At 45.4% G+C, this 20867-nt stretch overlaps 1 protein-coding gene and 2 long non-coding RNA genes across 10 annotated transcripts in view; 2 read left to right on the plus strand and 1 right to left on the minus strand.

Moving 5' to 3' along the window:
• The window catches only part of lmbrd1 (LMBR1 domain containing 1), a gene marked incomplete at its 5' end in the record, with an annotated part of 117548 nt that overhangs the window by 42151 nt on the left and 54530 nt on the right, over positions 1-20867 (plus strand). The window contains 3 exon segments of the mRNA XM_052511287.1: positions 4173-4256; positions 15015-15079; positions 17049-17151. Of these exon segments, the coding sequence (XP_052367247.1) occupies positions 4173-4256; positions 15015-15079; positions 17049-17151 (252 nt within the window).
• Positions 23-2201, plus strand: LOC127926020 (uncharacterized). Of its 7 annotated transcripts, XR_008123123.1 has the most exons (6): positions 149-215; positions 666-720; positions 1054-1108; positions 1258-1306; positions 1731-1777; positions 1827-2201. It is a non-coding gene; the product is annotated as an uncharacterized LOC127926020 (long non-coding RNA). The 7 variants fall into 7 exon arrangements; XR_008123125.1 differs by lacking the exons at positions 149-215; positions 1258-1306; positions 1731-1777; positions 1827-2201 and adding exons at positions 23-105; positions 1307-1628 and having other exon boundaries at positions 1054-1257; XR_008123126.1 differs by lacking the exons at positions 149-215; positions 1258-1306; positions 1731-1777; positions 1827-2201 and adding exons at positions 40-51; positions 1307-1628 and having other exon boundaries at positions 1054-1257.
• Positions 4789-9282, minus strand: LOC127926021 (uncharacterized). 2 transcript variants are annotated; one of them, XR_008123130.1, is made up of 3 exons: positions 7113-9282; positions 5886-6450; positions 4789-5633 (listed from the first exon to the last, which is right to left on the minus strand). It is a non-coding gene; the product is annotated as an uncharacterized LOC127926021 (long non-coding RNA). The 2 variants fall into 2 exon arrangements; XR_008123129.1 differs by having other exon boundaries at positions 5743-6450.

The following is a 20867-nucleotide window of genomic DNA, read 5'->3' on the forward strand; positions in this document are numbered from 1 at the left end:
TGATTGTTGTTCAGATTCAGTGTTTTAATAGTCACATGTTCAGGGTTACAGGTGTGATTGTTGTTCAGATTCAGTGTTTTAATAGTCACATGTTCAGGGTTACAGGTGTGATTGTTGTTCAGATTCAGAGTGTCTAATAGTCACATGTTCAGGGTTACAGGTGTGATTGTTGTTCAGATTCAGAGTGTCTAATAGTCACATGTTCAGGGTTACAGGTGTGATTGTTGTTCAGATTCAGAGTGTCTAATAGTCACATGTTCAGGTGTGATTGTTGTTCAGATTCAGAGTGTCTAATGGTCACATGTTCAGGGTTGTGTGATTGTTGTTCAGATTCAGAGTGTCTAATGGTCACATGTTCAGGGTTACAGGTGTGATTGTTGTTCAGATTCAGAGTGTCTAATGGTCACATGTTCAGGGTTCAGACAGGTGTGATTGTTGTTCAGATTCAGATTGTGTGTCTAATGTTCACATGTTCAGGTGTGATTGTTGTTCAGATTCAGAGTGTTCACAGGGTGATTGTTGTTCAGATTCAGAGTGTTTAATGGTCACATGTTCAGGGTTACAGGTGTGATTGTTGTTCAGATTCAGAGTGTCTAATGGTCACATGTTAAAACAGGTGTGATTGTTGTTCAGATTCAGAGTGTTTAATGGTCACATGTTAACAGGTGTGATTGTTGTTCAGATTCAGAGTGTTTAATGGTCACATGTTCAGGGTTACAGGTGTGATTGTTGTTCAGATTCAGAGTCCTCTCATATGGTCACATGTTCAGGTGTGATTGTTGTTCAGATTCAGAGTGTTTAATGGTCACATGTTCAGGGTTACAGGTGTGATTGTTGTTCAGATTCAGAGTGTCTAATTCACATGTTCAGGTGTGATTGTTGTTCAGATTCAGAGTGTTGGTCACATGTTCAGGTGTGATTGTTGTTCAGATTCAGAGTGTCTAATGGTCACATGTTCAGGTGTGATTGTTGTTCAGATTCAGAGTGTTTAATGGTCACATGTTCAGGTGTGATTGTTGTTCAGATTCAGAGTGTTAATGGTCACATGTTCAGGTGTGATTGTTGTTCAGATTCAGAGTGTTTAATGGTCACATGTTCAGGGTTACAGGTGTGATTGTTGTTCAGATTCAGAGTGTCTAATGGTCACATGTTCAGGTGTGATTGTTGTTCAGATTCAGAGTGTCTAATGGTCACATGTTCAGGTGTGATTGTTGTTCAGATTCAGAGTGTCTAATGGTCACATGTTCAGGGTTACAGGTGTGATTGTTGTTCAGATTCAGAGAGTGTCTAATGGTCACATGTTCAGGTGTGATTGTTGTTCAGATTCAGAGTGTTTAATGGTCACATGTTCAGGGTTACAGGTGTGATTGTTGTTCAGATTCAGAGTGTCTAATGGTCACATGTTCAGGTGTGATTGTTGTTCAGATTCAGAGTGTCTAATGGTCACATGTTCAGGTGTGATTGTTGTTCAGATTCAGAGTGTCTAATGGTCACATGTTCAGGGTTACAGGTGTGATTGTTGTTCAGATTCAGAGTGTCTAATAGTCACATGTTCAGGTGTGATTGTTGTTCAGATTCAGAGTGTCTAATGGTCACATGTTCAGGGTTACAGGTGTGATTGTTGTTCAGATTCAGAGTGTCTAATAGTCACATGTTCAGATTCAGAGTGTCTAATGGTCACATGATTGATTGTTGTTCAGATTCAGAGTGTCTAATGGTCACATGTTCAGGTGTGATTGTTGTTCAGATTCAGAGTGTCTAATGGTCACATGTTCAGGTGTGATTGTTGTTCAGATTCAGAGAGTGTCTAATAGTCACATGTTCAGGTGTGATTGTTGTTCAGATTCAGAGTGTCTAATGGTCACATGTTCAGGGTTACAGGTGTGATTGTTGTTCAGATTCAGAGTGTCTAATAGTCACATGTTCAGGTGTGATTGTTGTTCAGATTCAGAGTGTCTAATGGTCACATGTTCAGGGTTACAGGTGTGATTGTTGTTCAGATTCAGAGTGTCTAATGGTCACATGTTCAGGGTTACAGGTGTGATTGTTGTTCAGATTCAGAGTGTCTAATGGTCACATGTTCAGGTGTGATTGTTGTTCAGATTCAGAGTGTCTAATGGTCACATGTTCAGGTGTGATTGTTGTTCAGATTCAGAGTGTCTAATGGTCACATGTTCAGGTGTGATTGTTGTTCAGATTCAGAGTGTCTAATGGTCACATGTTCAGGTGTGATTGTTGTTCAGATTCAGAGTGTCTAATGGTCACATGTTCAGGTGTGATTGTTGTTCAGATTCAGAGTGTTTAATGGTCACATGTTCAGGGTTACAGGTGTGATTGTTGTTCAGATTCAGAGTGTTTAATGGTCACATGTTCAGGTGTGATTGTTGTTCAGATTCAGAGTGTGTTTAATGGTCACATGTTCAGGTGTGATTGCAGGGTACAGTAGAAATCTTAGGCTCTGAGCTCCAACATGCAGGACCAAGTGAAATAAAATCATGAACATGGTCCTAAATACAATATAAATATCAGTGTAAATTTAGAACTGTAGCAGACTATGACCATAGGGAGAGCAGCATGACCATTGAGGAGGTGGGGGCAGAGTAAAGACTATGACCATAGGGGGAGCAGCATGACCATTGAGGAGGTGGGGGCAGAGTAAAGACTATGACCATAGGGGGAGCAGCATGACCATTGAGGAGGTGGGGGCAGAGTAAAGACTATGACCATAGGGGGAGCAGCATGACCATTGAGGAGGTGGGGGCAGAGTAAAGACTATGACCATAGGGGGAGCAGCATGACCATTGAGGAGGTGGGGGCAGAGTAAAGACTATGACCATAGGGGGAGCAGCATGACCATTGAGGAGGTGGGGGCAGAGTAAAGACTATGACCATAGGGGGAGCAGCATGACCATTGAGGAGGTGGGGGCAGAGTAAAGACTATGACCATAGGGGGAGCAGCATGACCATTGAGGAGGTGGGGGCAGAGTAAAGACTATGACCATAGGGGGAGCAGCATGACCATTGAGGAGGTGGGGGCAGAGTAAAGACTATGACCATAGGGGGAGCAGCATGACCATTGAGGAGGTGGGGGGACCAAGTCCAATGCATTAGAAAAACATGTATCTATAGTATGCATATTAACAACTGCAACGGTGATTAATGCCGTTGGGGTGGGGGCAGAGTAAAAGTCTGTTGGGGTGGAGGGGAGCAGCAGGTAAGTGACCGTTGAGGTGGTGTGGGGAGAAAAGAGTCATGTGCAGTGCAGATTGCCTGGTCCGTGGATCTGTCAGGGCAGGAGGTGAACTGGAGACGGTCCTGTGTGTTGGGGAAGGAGGAGTTGATCTGAACCTTGACTGGCCTCTAGAAGCACTTCATGATGACGGAAGTGAGAGCTATTGGTCGATAGTCACTCAGTTGAGTTACTTTTGCGTTCTAGGAACAGGGATGATGGTGGCCGGCAGTCTTGCGAGGGTTAACACGTTCAAATGACTTCCATAGGTCCTCCGTGTAGACCACGTTGTCCTCGGCGGCTCTCCTTGGCAGCGCAGGGTCCTTGTGCTGAAACTGGGAGAAAACGGTGTTCAGCTCCTCCGGTAGGGTGGCGGTAGGGTGGCCTTAATGGGGCTGGATTTATTTTTATACTCCGTGACCGTTAGGAGCCCCTGTCACGTATCCGTGTCCGACCTGCTGAATTGCTCCTCTACTTTGTCCCTGTACTTGGGTTTCACCATGTTGATCCATCTGCGTAGGTCGTATTTGTACTGTTTCACCAAACTATTGTCCCTGGTCACCTTACCCTGTTCATAAGCATCTCTCTCTGTTTCAATTTGTTAATATATGCCATTTAGCAGACGCTTTTATCCAAAGCGACTTACAGTCATGTGTGCATACATTCTACGTATGGGTGGTCCCGGGGATCGAACCCACTACCCTGGCGTTACAAGCGCCATGCTCTACCAACTGAGCTACAGAAGGACTGAGCTACAGAATTGTTTATATAACAATTAAAAAACCAGACATCCAAGACAAGATTCATAAGTAATAACACTGAGAATGGAACAAAGACTGGTCCGTTCTGACACAGACACAAGGCTAATTTCTCTCAGGGCTTATGAACTGCTTGTTTAGGGAACAACAGCACACTGAGACTTGTTTTCATTGAGGTCCTTTAGGTGCTCCAGAGGAGGGGCAGGCACCTGGAGATAGCAGAGAGTCACTGCTGCACCAAGGTTGGATCTGCCCTCAGACCACTCAAGGTGAGACACACAAACACACTTTCAGGTCCCATCTAACCAGGTCTGTCATTTCACTTTGAGAAGTTAAATGGATTTTCCAGTTTCAACCGGTTCCAATACGGTGTTCCATCGGAGAGTAAAGAGATATTGAACAATCAATATTCTATAAGTGTGTTGATAATGTAACACTGTCATCTCTCTTTACCGGCTGTCACCCGCCTACCCACCTCCCTACCTACCCACCTACCCACCTACCCACCCACCCACCCACCTACCCACCCACCCACCTACCCACCTACCTACCTACCCACCCAACCCACCCACCCACCTACCTACCTACCCACCTACCTACCTACCTACCTACCTACCCACCCACCTACCTACCCACCTACCTACCCACCTACCTACCTACCCCCCCCACCCACCCACCTACCCACCTACCTACCTACCCCTACCTACCTACCTACCCACCCGCCTACCTACCCACCTACCTGCCTGCCTACCTACCTACCCACCCACCCACCCACCTACCTGCCTGCCTGCCTACCTCCCTCACCAGGCTGTTGTCACCAGGCTGTGTTCACCAGTCCAATATTATTTTCTTGGACTTGTTGTCTCCTAAATGTTTTTGGAGCCAGTTTTAGAACCGCATGGAAAGCCTCCCGAACCATAGAAACACACTAACACATAGTCATTCAATTTCTATCTTTAAACCAAATAATTAAACACAGAACACAAAGTATTATATTGGATCTCAAACATTTTCAGAATGTATCGCCACCCCAAATCTAATAACACATGTTGATTTTTACAGCAATGAATAACCTTCAATTCATTACATTTTCATCTCTTATCTCATCTCTCTTTAAATGAAAACAAAACCAATAAAATAATTTACTCAGTCAAATTATCTTTCTAAAAAAAACGTATCTTATTATACATTGTTTTGGGGGCGAACCCCACTGCAGTTCCCCTGTTGCCCCCTGACTTTGAATACCACCGTTCTGATGGTTCCAACCTACCTGTCTTGACAATGGTTCAAGTGTTAGACTCCTCCTCCCCACCATTCGTTCTCTAACAGGTCACATTGAGGACAGCACAGAGTAGAATGGAAGATAAATGGAATAGAATAGAAAGCCTTCCAACCTCCCTCTCTTGGTTCACATGTTACAATCCTCCCCACCGTTCATCCTCTCCCAGTTTACATCTCCACAGGCCCACTGAACAGCACAGACTCCTAATGGCATAGAAAGACCTTCATATTATATAGTCATTCATTCTGTGTTCCAACCTCAGTGTCTCTCTGTGGTTCACAATCCTCCCCACCGTTCATCCTCTCCCAGTTTACATCTCCACAGGCCCACTGAACAGCACAGACTCCTAATGGAATAGAAAGACCTTCATATTATATAGTCATTCATTCTGTGTTCCAACCTCAGTGTTCATCCTCTGTTTACATCTCCACAGGCCCACTGAACAGCACAGACTCCTAATGGCATAGAAAGACCTTCATATTATATAGTCATTCATTCTGTGTTCCAACCTCAGTGTCTCTCTGTGGTTCACAATCCTCCCCACCGTTCATCCTCTCCCAGTTTACATCTCCACAGGCCCACTGAACAGCACAGACTCCTAATGGCATAGAAAGACCTTCATATTATATAGTCATTCATTCTGTGTTCCAACCTCAGTGTCTCTCTGTGGTTCACAATCCTCCCCACCGTTCATCCTCTCCCAGTTTACATCTCCACAGGCCCACTGAACAGCACAGACTCCTAATGGAATAGAAAGACCTTCATATTATATAGTCATTCATTCTGTGTTCCAACCTCAGTGTCTCTCTGTGGTTCACAATCCTCCCCACCGTTCATCCTCTCCCAGTTTACATCTCCACAGGCCCACTGTTTATTCACAAGCTCTAATGAAACGTTAAAGCAGCCGGCTAGCTTCTGTAACAGTGTGTCTTTAACCGAGGGGGGCCAGTCCTAATGACACTCCCCAAACTCACATCTACACAGTAATGAGATGGCAGATATATCTACTGTATGTCCAGGCACCAGCCAGGAACGATGAGCAGGGAGCCCAAGAGCAGAGCTACACTACCTACCAGTCTTCTGGCTCTTCTGTTTCCACTGCTGTCATGTGTTGGTGTCTGATTGGCTGTGTGTTGATCACCAGACATGTGTTAGTGTCTGATTGGCTGTGTGTTGATCACCTGACATGTGTTAGTGTCTGATTGTCTGTGTGTTGATCACCTGACATGTGTTAGTGTCTGATTGGCTGTGTGTTGATCACCTGACATGTGTTAGTGTCTGATTGGCTGTGTGTTGATCACCAGACATGTGTTAGTGTCTGATTGGCTGTGTGTTGATCACCTGACATGTGTTAGTGTCTGATTGGCTGTGTGTTGATCACCTGACGTGTGTTAGTGTCTGATTGGCTGTGTGTTGATCACCTGTCATGTGTTAGTGTCTGATTGGCTGTGTGTTGATCACCTGACGTGTGTTGATCACCTGACATGTGTCTGATTGGCTGATTGTGTGTTGATTCACCTGACATGTGTTAGTGTCTTTGGCTGTGTTTGATTCACCTAGACATGTGTTAGTGTGTTGATTCACTGTGTGTTGTCACCTGTGTTAGTGTCTGATTGGCTGTGTGTTGATCACCTGATTATATTACATGTGTTAGTGTCTGATTGGCTGTGTGTTGATCACCCATGTGTTAGTTCTGATTGGCATGTGTGATCACCTAGTGTCTGATTGGCTGTGTGTTGATCACCAGTCATGTGTTAGTGTCTGATTGGCTGTGTGTTGATCACCAGACATGTGTTAGTGTCTGATGTTGATCACCTGGCATGTGTTAGTGTGTGTTGATCACCAGACATGTGTTAGTGTCTGATTGGCTGTGTGTTGATCACCTGTCATGTGTTAGTGTCTGATTGGCTGTGTTTTGATCACCAGACATGTGTTAGTGTCTGATTGGCTGTGTGTTGATCACCTGACGTGTGTTAGTGTCTGATTGGCTGTGTGTTGATCACCTAGACGTGTTAGATTATATTACACCTAGACGTGTTAGATTATATTACACCTGAGGTGTTAGATTATATTACACCTAGACGTGTTAGATTATATTACACCTAGACGTGTTAGATTATATTACACCTAGACGTGTTAGATTATATTACACCTAGACGTGTTAGATTATATTACACCTAGACGTGTTAGATTATATTACACCTAGACGTGTTAGATTATATTACACCTAGACGTGTTAGATTATATTACACCTAGACGTGTTAGATTATATTACACCTAGACGTGTTAGATTATATTACACCTAGACGTGTTAGATTATATTACACCTAGACGTGTTAGATTATATTACACCTAGACGTGTTAGATTATATTACACCTAGACGTGTTAGATTATATTACACCTAGACGTGTTAGATTATATTACACCTAGACGTGTTAGATTATATTACACCTAGACCAAGTGCCAGGCAGGGATCCTTCCGGAGCAGAGTTACCTACCGGTATTTCTCTGTTTCTCTCACACAGCAGGGTTCTACAGTGCAACCATTTTACTTGCATATGCTCTTAAATATTTTGCTGTGCAACCTGGACAATTTATTTAGGAGCACCAGTGCGCCTAGAAAAATGAAGCATTCTTGCTTTATTACCTCAAATATTTTTTATTGTGCTCCTAAATGTATTTGTGTGCGCTTCCATTTTTCAATTTAGTCACACACGTGCTCCTTGTTAAAAAGGCCAGTGTAGAGCCCTGCACACGCTTCTGCTGTGGTTGCTTTAATGCCTTAGTGTCTGTGTCGGTCACATTACGTAACCAGTATTGGTGTAAAATGGCTTCATAAATACATTTGGATGATTGACAGACAGGCGTGTTTGTGAGTGACCGTAGTGAACTCAATCTGATGAATTAATCTTGATGGATGTTTTTGTATTGCATTTTGTCATCTGCTTCCCTAATGAGCCTAGAGAGACTTTAATGAGGCCTCATTCACTAATTGGTTGATAATTAGTTAATTAGCTTAGCTGATAACCATGTAACTTCACCTCAGACAATAACATTTACCTTCACACCAGCTCATGTCTGCCCACCAGCCAGTCTGTATGATGTTGGTGGGTGATCTTGGACAGAAACAGAGCTTCTTGGTATCATCTTGGTGTATCAGAAAGGCACATAAATGTTCCAGGATTTGTTATTCAGCTACCCAGGCTGTCTGTCTGTCTGTCGAGGTGAATGGAGAGCAGGGACCACTTCTCCTTGCTCCAGGTAGTCTGCTGTCTCTGCATGTGTGGGGCTGTTGCAGTTATCATTAACGTTTAATAGATGGCCCCAGTCCATGCTCAGATACATAGCCTCAATACAGCCTCAGTCTAGATACCGGAGATGTCTTTGTTCCATGGCGCACAATTCAGCATTTATGCCTACACTATTCGGTAACACAAGCTCGCTATGTTGCAGATCCAAAATAACAATCACTGTTTGTTACAGATGTATAAACTTAAACCAAAAACTATAAAAAAACTATAAACTATCTATACATATATTGTCTTTATAAACCTACTTAAATAATGTAATTTGTTGGCCTACCTTCCTGTAACTAACATTGTGTTGCCTGGCAGCTAACGTTCCCTGGAAGATGTGGCATCACACCAATAGAACACTATGTAAAGTGGAACACAATGACAGCCTTGAAGTGTGTCTCAGAGGCTGCTGTCAACACTGCAATACAGCTCAGCTTGTAGAATTAGTGTTGCTCCTCTGTGACGGGCCAAAGGCCTTGTAGTGGGGTTTAGTCTGCTCCTCTGTGCTGTACCAAAGGCCTTGTGGTGGGGTTTAGTCTGCTCCTCTGTGCCGGGCCAAAGGCCTTGTAGTGGGGTTTAGTCTGCTCCTCTGTGCCGTACCAAAGGCCTTGTGGTGGGGTTTAGTCTGCTCCTCTGTGCCGTACCAAAGGCCTTGTGGTGGGGTTTAGTCTGCTCCTCTGTGCTGTACCAAAGGCCTTGTGGTGGGGTTTAGTCTGCTCCTCTGTGCCGGGTACCAAAGGCCTTGTGGTGGGGTTTAGTCTGCTCCTCTGTGCCGTACCAAAGGCCTTGTGGTGGGGTTTAGTCTGCTCCTCTGTGCTGTACCAAAGGCCTTGTGGTGGGGTTTAGTCTGCTCCTCTGTGCTGTACCAAAGGCCTTGTGGTGGGGTTTAGTCTGCTCCTCTGTGCTGTACCAAAGGCCTTGTGGTGGGGTTTAATCTGCTCCTCTGTGCTGTACCAAAGGCCTTGTGGTGGGGTTTAGTCTGCTCCTCTGTGCTGTACCAAAGGCCTTGTGGTGGGGTTTAGTCTGCTCCTCTGTGCCGGACCAAAGGCCTTGTGGTGGGGTTTAGTCTGCTCCTCTGTGCCAGACCAAAGGCCTTGTGGTGGGGTTTAGTCTGCTCCTCTGTGCCAGACCAAAGGCCTTGTGGTGGGGTTTAGTCTGCTCCTCTGTGCCGTACCAAAGGCCTTGTGGTGGGGTTTAGTCTGCTCCTCTGTGCCAGACCAAAGGCCTTGTGGTGGGGTTTAGTCTGCTCCTCTGTGCCGACCAAAGGCCTTGTGGTGGGGTTTAGTCTGCTCCTCTGTGCCGTACCAAAGGCCTTGTGGTGGGGTTTAATCTGCTCCTCTGTGCCAGACCAAAGGCCTTGTGGTGGGGTTTAGTCTGCTCCTCTGTGCCGTACCAAAGGCCTTGTGGTGGGGTTTAGTCTGCTCCTCTGTGCCGTACCAAAGGCCTTGTGGTGGGGTTTAGTCTGCTCCTCTGTGCCGTACCAAAGGCCTTGTGGTGGGGTTCACACACACACACACACACACACACACAGAGTACGGTATTACAACATTGCCATCATACAGTAGCCTCCCGTACCATCTCCTGTCTGATACAGACAAAGCCCTTATCCCAGTGCAGAGCAGACCTGGCTTCCAATACTATTTAAAATCATTTAAAATACCTTATCTGTGCCTGATTGAACTTGTCTGGCACAATGGAACTATTTCACTTGTCCCAAAATGGCGATCCCCACCCATCTGGCAATCCAGGCAGACGAAAGACTACATGACTGATCCAGACAGATGAACCCTCTGACCGAGCCATCTCTACACACACTGTCTGGTCATTATCGCAGAGGGGATGGAGGCACCTCTCACTCTTTCTTTCTCTCTATTAAAAAATGTTAGCGAGGGCCATCTCTTTTCAATACCCTGCCAATCAATATATATTGAGAAAACGGAAGGGCAGACAGACAGAGACAGACAGACACACAGACAGACAGACAGACAGACACACAAATCCTTTCTGCAGACCAGGAGTGTAGTGCTGAAGGAGCGATTGGTGCACTAAGGGATGGGGCTGCACCCTAAATGGCCCCCTATTCCCTCTGGGACCTAGTGAAAAGAGGTGGACTATATAGGGATTAGGGTTCCATGTGGGACACAGCTATGATTATTGTTACGAATCCCTTTTGGCCCGACAGTCTGTAACATAACTCAGGCAAATTATAATAGTGACAAAGTAAAAGTGTGAACGAAATAACCAGGACAACTGAAATCTACCGTCAAATTCAATGTTTATTGTAAAACACACGGTAATGGGGGGGAGCAGGAAAAGGGGCTGAGCTGGACCCAAGGAAAGAAACAATAAGTATTCAAAAACACCCCTAAGCTAGACTAGCCTACTTTAACAACAGCTAACTAACTAACCAAAAATACAGTGGGTGGTCCGCCCAGTTCTAACTAGTGTATTTTACTAAGTTTACCTACGGGTAGTGTATGCCCATGGGCGACTTGTCTTGGTTCCCCCTTTTCCCACCAGCAAGCAAACACCATAACCAAAAACAATACTCACAGGTGAGGACAAAGTGATATGGAGGTGCTCAAACAAAAGATAGGTCAATACATAAAGAGAGATAGAGAGACACAGTAGGAGAGGGTGAAACAGAGCGATCTACAGACATATGGCATTTACAGAGAGATTGAGCTCTAGAGCAAACAACTGACAGGGTTTTTAAACCAAGGGAAAGGAACTGTGATTGGGTAGGAAACAGGAGGAGGTGTGTCTTCTGATTGATGATTGGATTGGTGACTGATTGGGGAGTGATGATTTTCACCTGTGAGGGGAGAAGGAGAGAAAAGAACACAGGATACACACACACACACACACACAGGACACACACACACACACACACACACACAGGATACCTGTATCCGTAACAGTTATTACAGAGATACTACATGTTGTGGGTTAGGGGTCCATGTGGGTAGGCTTGCACATTTTGGGGAATATTCCGAGGTGGAAACTTTCTGTGAGAATTAACGGGAATATATGGGAATAAACAGGAATATATGGGAATTAACGGAAATATATGCAAATTAATATTAATACCATTTAAATGTAGATGTTTTTTTGCATTGGATAAATCATATGGAGACAGAAGCATAAACATTTTACCTTATCATAAGTAGACATAATGATTAAATCCTTCCAATAGAAATAAATAAAAAACATTTTAGTTACAAGTTGAACTTTAATTAAATGAGTTGACTCTTCACACGGGATGATTTCACTGAACAACAAAAGAAAGGGAATATTGAATGATTCCCAATGATCCATCTCCCAAAAATGTTTTCAACATACATCTGTAAAAATATAGTCTGGAAACTAAAGCTTTGGTCGTCTGCCTCTCAGGCTTCCATGTCTCCTCCATGGACCTCCTCAATGTCCACCTCTTGAACATCAGACTCTGAGGCCTCATCTTCACGGTCACTTTCCAACCTTGTTGAGGATGGCTCATTGTCAGGCTCAAAAAGCCCGGATGGCCACCAATTTTTCAACCATTGTGTTGTTCTGCCTGTTTAGTGCTTTGGTGTGAATGTTCCCAAACAAGGACCAGTTGTGCTCTGAGGCGGCTGATGTTGGTGGGATTTAGAGGATGATGGAGGCAACAGGGGAAAGAGCCTCAGATCCACAAAGTCCCTTCCACCAGGTGTCTGATGAGATATGTTGGCACGACTGCCATATTGCATCTCCATCCCAAAGCCCTTGCTTGGAAGTGTACTTCACCAGACTGCCAAGAACCTTGCCTTCCACCAGGCCAAGGTGGTGAGACACAGTAGTGATGACACCATAGGCCTTGTTGATCTCTGCACCAGACAGGATGCTCTTGCCAGTATACTTGGGGTTCAACATGTACTCTGCGGCGTGTGTGGGCTTCAGGCAGAAGTCTTCATGCTTTTTGATGTATTTCAGAACAGAATGTGGTGCTCTAATTCTTCTCACTTTGCTTGGGGAGGTAGATTGTTGCTATAACTTGATGACCCTTCCCATACCTAACAATTCCCTTGGCTCTATTGTAGAATGTATCCATTGTTTTCAGTGCCATGATGTCCTCGAGGAGCAGATTCAATGCATGAGCAGCACAGCCAATGGGTGTGATGGGAGGGTAGGACTCCTCCACTTTAGACCAAACAGCCTTCATTTTTGCAGCATTGTCTGTCACCAGTGCAAATATCTTCTGTGGTCCAAGGTCATTGATGACTGCCTTCAGCTCATCTGCAATGTCCCTTACGTCTGTGCTCTTGTAGAATACTGGTTGAGGGGTGGAGAATATGTAGTTAATTATTCCTTGCCCACAAACATTCAACCACCCATTAGAGATGATTGGAATACAGTCTGCCAACTCTATGATTTGCTTGACCTTCACTTGAACTCTGAACTCTGCATCCAGCAAATGAGTAGATAAAGCATGTCTGGTTGGAGGGGTGTATGCTGGGTGAAGAACATTCAGAAATCTCTTCCAATACACATTGCCTGTGAGCATCAGACGTGAACCAGTTGCATTGTCCTGTAAAGATTAGAAAAAAATGTGTAAAAAAATAAATAATACAATTCCATGTACAGATAAATAGTTAGAGTAAACAGCTCCTTAGTAAGATAAGATAAATGTTTAAAATGAAAAGTATGGAAACAGGTGAATTAATACTCAGTTAGCAGGCTCAAACACGCTAAAACCCGCATGGTAGAAAAAAACAGAAATTGTTAACAAGATAGAAATGATTTAAACAGACTTTGCTGTAGGCTACTATTTACTAGTTAACAAAAAAAAAATTACGTAATAGAAAATGTTTTCACCCCACCCAGTATTGTAATCAAAACTTACCAGAAAGCATGTAGTCCTTGGCTCAGTGTAGTAGTGTGGGCTCAATAGCATCTCATTAGTTTGCAAGATCTTGAGAGTCAGCTGTACATGTGATGGCAGAATGCACTGTGCATGCAGAGGGTTGCAATTCCATTGAATTGGGGATAGTTTAACCAAAATATGCCACAAGACCTAGAATTGCCTTATGCGTATCCCACAAAAAAAGGTTCACTGTTATAAGCTAACTTTATTGGGATGAACTTAAGCAAAATTCCCAGGCTTGACTTCCCATGGAACATGTCCCGGAAGGTTTCCCACCCTTTGCAACCCTACATGTGGGACACAGCCGTGGTTATTACAGGGATACTACATGTTGTTCACAGAGAGACAGCATTTTCTGAAGGAGACACAGGCTGTCAGATGTGATTGGGCTCAGCAATGTCATGGTGTTTGTGTCTGTTTGCGCGTGTGTTTGGTGTGCGTGTGTGTGTTGTGGGGTGTCTGTTTCTGGCATATGTGTGTACATGTGTTTGACTGTATTTTTTTCCACTGGTGGCCAAAGTTGGTAAGTGACATTTTTAGCTGACCTGAGGCCAGAAGGGCCACTGGAAGGCTGGCGAGCAGACAGACACACACACACACACACACACACACACACACACACACACACACACACACACACACACACACACACACACACACACACACACACACACACACACACACACACACACACACACACACACACACACACACACACACACACACACACACACACACACACACACACACACACACACACACACACACACAGACACACAGAGGTCTGGGCCTCTGTTTCGCCTCCCCGTCACCTTTGGCAGCAGTAGCAGACCGCGCTCTGTGCCCGGCCAGTCCATATGGCCATGCTTTGACAAATGACATGACCTTTAGGTTAAAGTCTGAAGGCTCATGAGTTGCCATTCTAACACGTTTCAGTCCCCTCTGCATGTAGTCTACAGCATGGAGGATATTAATACTGAACACTTCCCTTGTGACTGATGCCTTCAACAACATAACATCTCTCTTTTATCTTCTCTCTTTCTCTCACCTTCTCGCTCTTTCTTTGTCTCTTTCTCTCTCTCTTCCTCCTCTCTTTCTCTCTCCCTCCTCTCTTTCTCTCTCTCTTCCTCCTCTCTTTCTCTCTCTCTTCCTCCTCTCTTTCTCTCTCTCTCCCTCCCCCCTCCCTCCTCCCTCCCTCCCCCCCTCCCTCCCTCTCCTCTCCTCCTCCCTCCCTCCTCTCCCTCCTCTCTCTCTCTCTCTCTATCTCCCTCCCCACTCTCTCTCTCCCTCCCTCTCTCTCTCTCTCTCTCTCTCTCTCTCTCTCTCTCTCTCTCCTCTCTCTCTCTCTCTCTCCCTCCTCTCTCTCTCTCCCTCTCCCTCCTCTCTCTCTCTCCCTATTCTTCCTCTCCTCCCATCCTCCCCTCTCTCTCTTTCTCTCCTCTATTCTTCCTCTCTCCTCTCCCTTCCTCTCCTCTCTCTCTCTCTCTCTTCCTCTCTCTCTCTCTCTCTCTCTCTCTCTCTCTCTCTCTCTCTCTCTCTCTCTCTCTCTCTCTCTCTCTCCAGATTCTGCTGGGAATTTTCTTCATCCTGTTCGCTCTGCTGTTTGTTGTGGCTCTGTTCATTTCAAAGTAAGTAGACTCATGTACACCTAACCTGCCATACAAATGTAATGCAGTCACTTTTATTTACTACAACACGTAAGTATGACTGTTTCTGGGTACGATAGTAATAGTTAGTATAGATAGTACAGGCCCACGTTACTAAGACGCATGAGTCACACAGTCAGTGTTGTTACTAAGACTCATGAGTCACACAGACAGTGTTGTTACTAAGACTCATGAGTCACACAGACAGTGTTGTTACTAAGACTCATGAGTCACACAGACAGTGTTGTTACTAAGACTCATGAGTCACACATACAGTGTTGTTACTAAGACTCATGAGTCACACAGACAGTGTTGTTACTAAGACTCATGAGTCACACAGACAGTGTTGTTACTAAGACTCATGAGTCACACAGACAGTGTTGTTACTAAGACTCATGAGTCACACAGACAGTGTTGTTACTAAGACTCATGAGTCACACAGACAGTGTTGTTACTAAGACTCATGAGTCACACAGACAGTGTTGTTACTAAGACTCATGAGTCACACAGACAGTGTTGTTACTAAGACTCATGAGTCACACAGACAGTGTTGTTACTAAGACTCATGAGTCACACAGACAGTGTTGTTACTAAGACTCATGAGTCACACAGACAGTGTTGTTACCAAGACGCATGAGTCACACAGACAGTGTTGTTACTAAGACTCATGAATCACACAGTCAGTGTTGTTACTAAGACTCATGAGTCACACAGACAGTGTTGTTACTAAGACTCATGAGTCACACAGACAGTGTTGTTACTAAGACTCATGAATCACACAGACAGTGTTGTTACTAAGACTCATGAGTCACACAGACAGTGTTGTTACTAAGACTCATGAATCACACAGACAGTGTTGTTACTAAGACTCATGAGTCAAACGTCAACTCTAGTAATTGTAGTTAGTGCAGCCAGTGAAGTTGCAGGGTCCTGACAGTGTGATTGTAGTTAGTGTAGCCTGAGAAGTTGCAGGGTCCTGACAGTGTGATTGTAGTTAGTGTAGCCTGAGAAGTTGCAGGGTCCTGACAGTGTGATTGTAGTTAGTGTAGCCTGAGAAGTTGCAGGGTCCTGACAGTGTGATTGTAGTTAGTGTAGCCTGAGAAGTTGCAGGGTCCTGACAGTGTGATTGTAGTTAGTGTAGTCTGAGAAGTTGCAGGGTCCTGACAGTGTGATTGTAGTTAGTGTAGTTAGTGTAGCCTGAGAAGTTGCAGGGTCCTGACAGTGTGATTGTAGTTAGTGTAGCCTGAGAAGTTGCAGGGTCCTGACAGTGTGATTGTAGTTAGTGTAGTTAGTGTAGTCTGAGAAGTTGCAGGGTCCTGACAGTGTGATTGTAGTTAGTGTAGTTAGTGTAGCCTGAGAAGTTGCAGGGTCCTGTCAGTGTAATTGTAGTTAGTGTAGTTAGTGTAGCCTGAGAAGTTGCAGGGTCCTGACAGTGTGATTGTAGTTAGTGTAGTTAGTGTAGTCTGAGAAGTTGCAGGGTCCTGACAGTGTGATTGTAGTTAGTGTAGTTAGTGTAGCCTGAGAAGTTGCAGGGTCCTGACAGTGTAATTGTAGTTAGTGTAGTCTGAGAAGTTGCAGGGTCCTGACAGTGTGATTGTAGTTAGTGTAGTTAGTGTAGCCTGAGAAGTTGCACGGTCCTGACTGTGTAATTGTAGTTAGTGTAGCCAGTGAAGTGCTGTCAGATCTCATATCTGATAAATGTTCATATGGATTTATGATGCCTGGTTAAACTCATGTGAAATAGTTTGTCTGTTATAGTAACGTGGTGTCAAACTCATGTGAAATAGTTTGTCTGTTATAGTAACGTGGTGGTAAACTCATGTGAAATAGTTTGTCTGTTATAGTAACGTGGTGTTAAACTCATGTGAAATAGTTTGTGTCTGTGAATGTACCCTCCTGTGAACAATAATTTCCTTGGAAGAGAACTAAACTAGTCTGTTCTGTTGTGCAGTTTGGACAAAGCTCTTCACTCTGCTGGCATCAGTTCTGGCTTCATGGTGTTTGGCACCAACCTGACCAACCCTCTGAATGAACTCCTGCTGACTCTACAGCCTGTGAGTACTGTTTGTGTGTCTGTGTTAGATGAATGCACTTACTGTAAGTCGCTCTGAATAAGAACGTCTGCTGAATGACAAAACGGTTAAGTGTTTGTTTGTGTATATGTGTACGTCTGCGCGCAGCCCTCTTTCCTTAAAGTGGGATAATGTTCCATGCTGTTGGCCTCAGTGGGATAATGTTCCATGCCGTTGGCCTCAGTGGGATAATGTTCCATGCCGTTGGCCTCAGTGGGATAATGTCCCATGCCGTTGGCCTCAGTGGGATAATGTCCCATGCCTGTTGGCCTCGGGGATAATGTTGGCCTCGGGGATAATGTTCCATGTCATTGGCCTCAGTGGGATAATGTTCATGCTCGGGGATAATGTTCCATGTCGTTGGCCTCAGTGGGATAATGTTCCATGCCGTTGGCCTCAGTGGGATAATGTTCCATGCCGTTGGCCTCAGTGGGATAATGTTCCATGCCGTTGGCCTCAGTGGGATAATGTTCCATGCCGTTGGCCTCAGTGGGATAATGTTCCACGCCGTTGTCCTCAGTGGGATAATGTCCCATGCCGTTGGCCTCAGGGGGATAATGTTCCATGCTGTTGGCCTCGGGGATAATGTTCCATGTCGTTGGCCTCAGTGGGATAATGTTCCATGCCGTTGGCCTCAGTGGGATAATGTTCCATGCCGTTGGCCTCAGTGGGATAATGTCCCATGTCGTTGGCCTCAGTGGGATAATGTTCCATGCTGTTGGCCTCAGTGGGATAATGTTCCATGCTGTTGGCCTCAGTGGGATAATGTTCCATGTCGTTGGCCTCAGTGGGATAATGTTCCATGCCGTTGGCCTCAGGGGGATAATGTTCCATGCTGTTGGCCTCAGTGGGATAATGTTCCATGTCGTTGGCCTCAGGGGGATAATGTTCCATGTCGTTGACCTCAGTGGGATAATGTTCCATGCCGTTGGCCTCAGTGGGATAATGTTCCATGTCGTTGGCCTCAGTGGGATAATGTCCCATGCTGTTGGCCTCGGGATAATGTTCCATGTCGTTGGCCTCAGGGGGATAATGTTCAAAGTCGTTGTCCTCAGTGGGATAATGTTCAAAGTCGTTGTCCTCAGTGGGATAATGTTCATAATTTTAACTTTTAGATATCACTATCAGAAGTGTGGAATGGTAAGTGGCTCGGTAGAGATTTAAATGAGTAGTTCAATGTAGTTTACTTTAACTTGATGTTAGTAGTGGAATGGTAAGTTGGCTCGGTAGAGATTTAAATGAGTAGTTCAATGTAGTTTACTTTAACTTGATGTTAGTAGTGGAATGGTAAGTGTTCTGGTGCCTTGGTATATAATTGTTCTATTGCCTCCCTTCGTCATCGTTGTCAAATCAGCTAATTAGATCAAGAAGTACGAGGGAAAGAATGAGTCCCAAATGGCACTCCATTCCCTATATAGTGCACTACTTTTGACAAGATCCCTATGGGCCCAGGTTAAAAGTAGTGCACTATATATGGAATAAGGTGCCATTTGGGACACCACCAGAGAGAAGTCCTGGCCGTTGATTTCTGCAATTAGAGTAGGATACTTTAATTAAAATATATTATTCCCCTAGGACTCATGGTGAAGGAGAATAATCACCACCACATTACTGGCATATTCATAATGTCTTCTATGTGATGTGAATGACCAAAACCCTGGGTTCCTAATCCCTACATAGCGCACTACTTTTGAGAGTTAGAGAGAGAGTTGTTGACATATATAGAACATAGGCTGCTATTTGAGATCATCCAGCCCCTGATTGGCTTGTAGGAGGATATGATGATGGGAATTGAAAAGGTCACGGTGTATCCTACTATTTAACATGCATGTCAAGCCCAGTCGGAGTTATGAGTGTAAAGCTGCCAAAGTGCCAGGCATTAACATTTCCTCCACAGTGTCGTGCAGCCAAAGCAACTTATTGGACAGTCCTTTTCCGTCAGCATGACTTTCAAAGAGTTTTCAAAAACGTTTAAATGCATTATTTTTTGAGCGACCCACTGAATCGAACACACAGCTAGACACACACACACACATACAGTTTCTCAATATGTATACTACCAAGCTCCATACTACCATGCTCTGAGTGCATTCTCTGAAGACGTTCTCTTGAGTACGTTCCTGTATTACCTCACACCGAGCAGCACTTCCCCTACTGTATTACCTCACGCTGAGCAGCACTCCCCCTACTGTATTACCTCACGCTGAGCAGCACTCCCCCTACTGTATTACCTCACACTGAGCAGCACTCCCCCTACTGTATTACCTCACGCTGAGCAGCACTCCCCCTACTGTATTACCTCACACTGAGCAGCACTCCCCCTACTGTATTACCTCACGCCGAGCAGCACTCCCCCTACTGTATTACCTCACACTGAGCAGCACTCCCCCTACTGTATTACCTCACACCGAGCAGCACTTCCCCTACTGTATTACCTCACGCTGGCCTCAGCAGCACTCCCCTACTGTATTACCTCACGCTGAGCAGCACTCCCCTACTGTATTACCTCACGCTGAGCAGCACTCCCCTACTGTATTACCTCACGCTGAGCAGCACTCCCCCTACTGTATTACCTCACGCTGAGCAGCACTCCCCCTACTGTATTACCTCACGCTGAGCAGCACTCCCCCTACTGTATTATCTCACGCCGAGCAGCACTCCCCCTACTGTATTACCTCACTCTGAGCAGCACTCCCCCTACTGTATTACCTCACACTGAGCAGCACTCCCCCTACTGTATTACCTCACGCCGAGCAGTACTCCCCCTACTGTATTACCTCACACTGAGCAGCACTCCCCCTACTGTATTACCTCACACTGAGCAGCACTACCCCTACTGTATTACCTCATGCCGAGCAGCACTCCCCCTACTGTATTACCTCACGCCGAGCAGCACTCCCCCTACTGTATTACCTCACACTGAGCAGCACTACCCCTACTGTATTACCTCACGCCGAGCAGCACTTCCCCTACTGTATTACCTCACACTGAGCAGCACTCCCCCTACTGTATTACCTCACGCCGAGCAGCACTCCCCCTACTGTATTACCTCACACTGAGCAGCACTCCCCCTACTGTATTACCTCACGCTGAGCAGCACTCCCCCTACTGTATTACCTCACACTGAGCAGCACTCCCCCTACTGTATTACCTCACACTGAGCAGCACTCCCCCTACTGTATTACCTCACGCCGAGCAGCACTCCCCCTACTGTATTACCTCACACTGAGCAGCACGAGCAGCCCCTACTGTATTACCTCACACTGAGCAGCACTCCCCTACTGTATTACCTCACACTGAGCAGCACTACCCCTACTGTATTACCTCACGCCGAGCAGCACTCCCCTACTGTATTACCTCACACTGAGCAGTATTACCTCACACTGAGCAGCACTCCCCTACTGTATTACCTCACACTGAGCAGCACTACCCCTACTGTATTACCTCACGCCGAGCAGCAGCACTTCCCCTACTGTATTACCTCACACTGAGCAGCACTCCCCCTACTGTATTACCTCACGCCTGAGCAGCACTCCCCTACTGTATTACCTCACACCTGAGCAGCACTCCCCCCTACTGTATTACCTCACGCTGAGCAGCACTCCCCTACTGTATTACCTCACGCCTGAGCAGCACTCCCCTACTGTATTACCTCACACTGAGCAGCACTCCCCTACTGTATTACCTCACGCTGAGCA

The sequence above is a fragment of the Oncorhynchus keta genome, unplaced genomic scaffold (genome assembly GCF_023373465.1).
Source record: "Oncorhynchus keta strain PuntledgeMale-10-30-2019 unplaced genomic scaffold, Oket_V2 Un_contig_6620_pilon_pilon, whole genome shotgun sequence".
In the NCBI taxonomy this organism is placed as follows: Eukaryota; Metazoa; Chordata; class Actinopteri; order Salmoniformes; family Salmonidae; genus Oncorhynchus; species Oncorhynchus keta.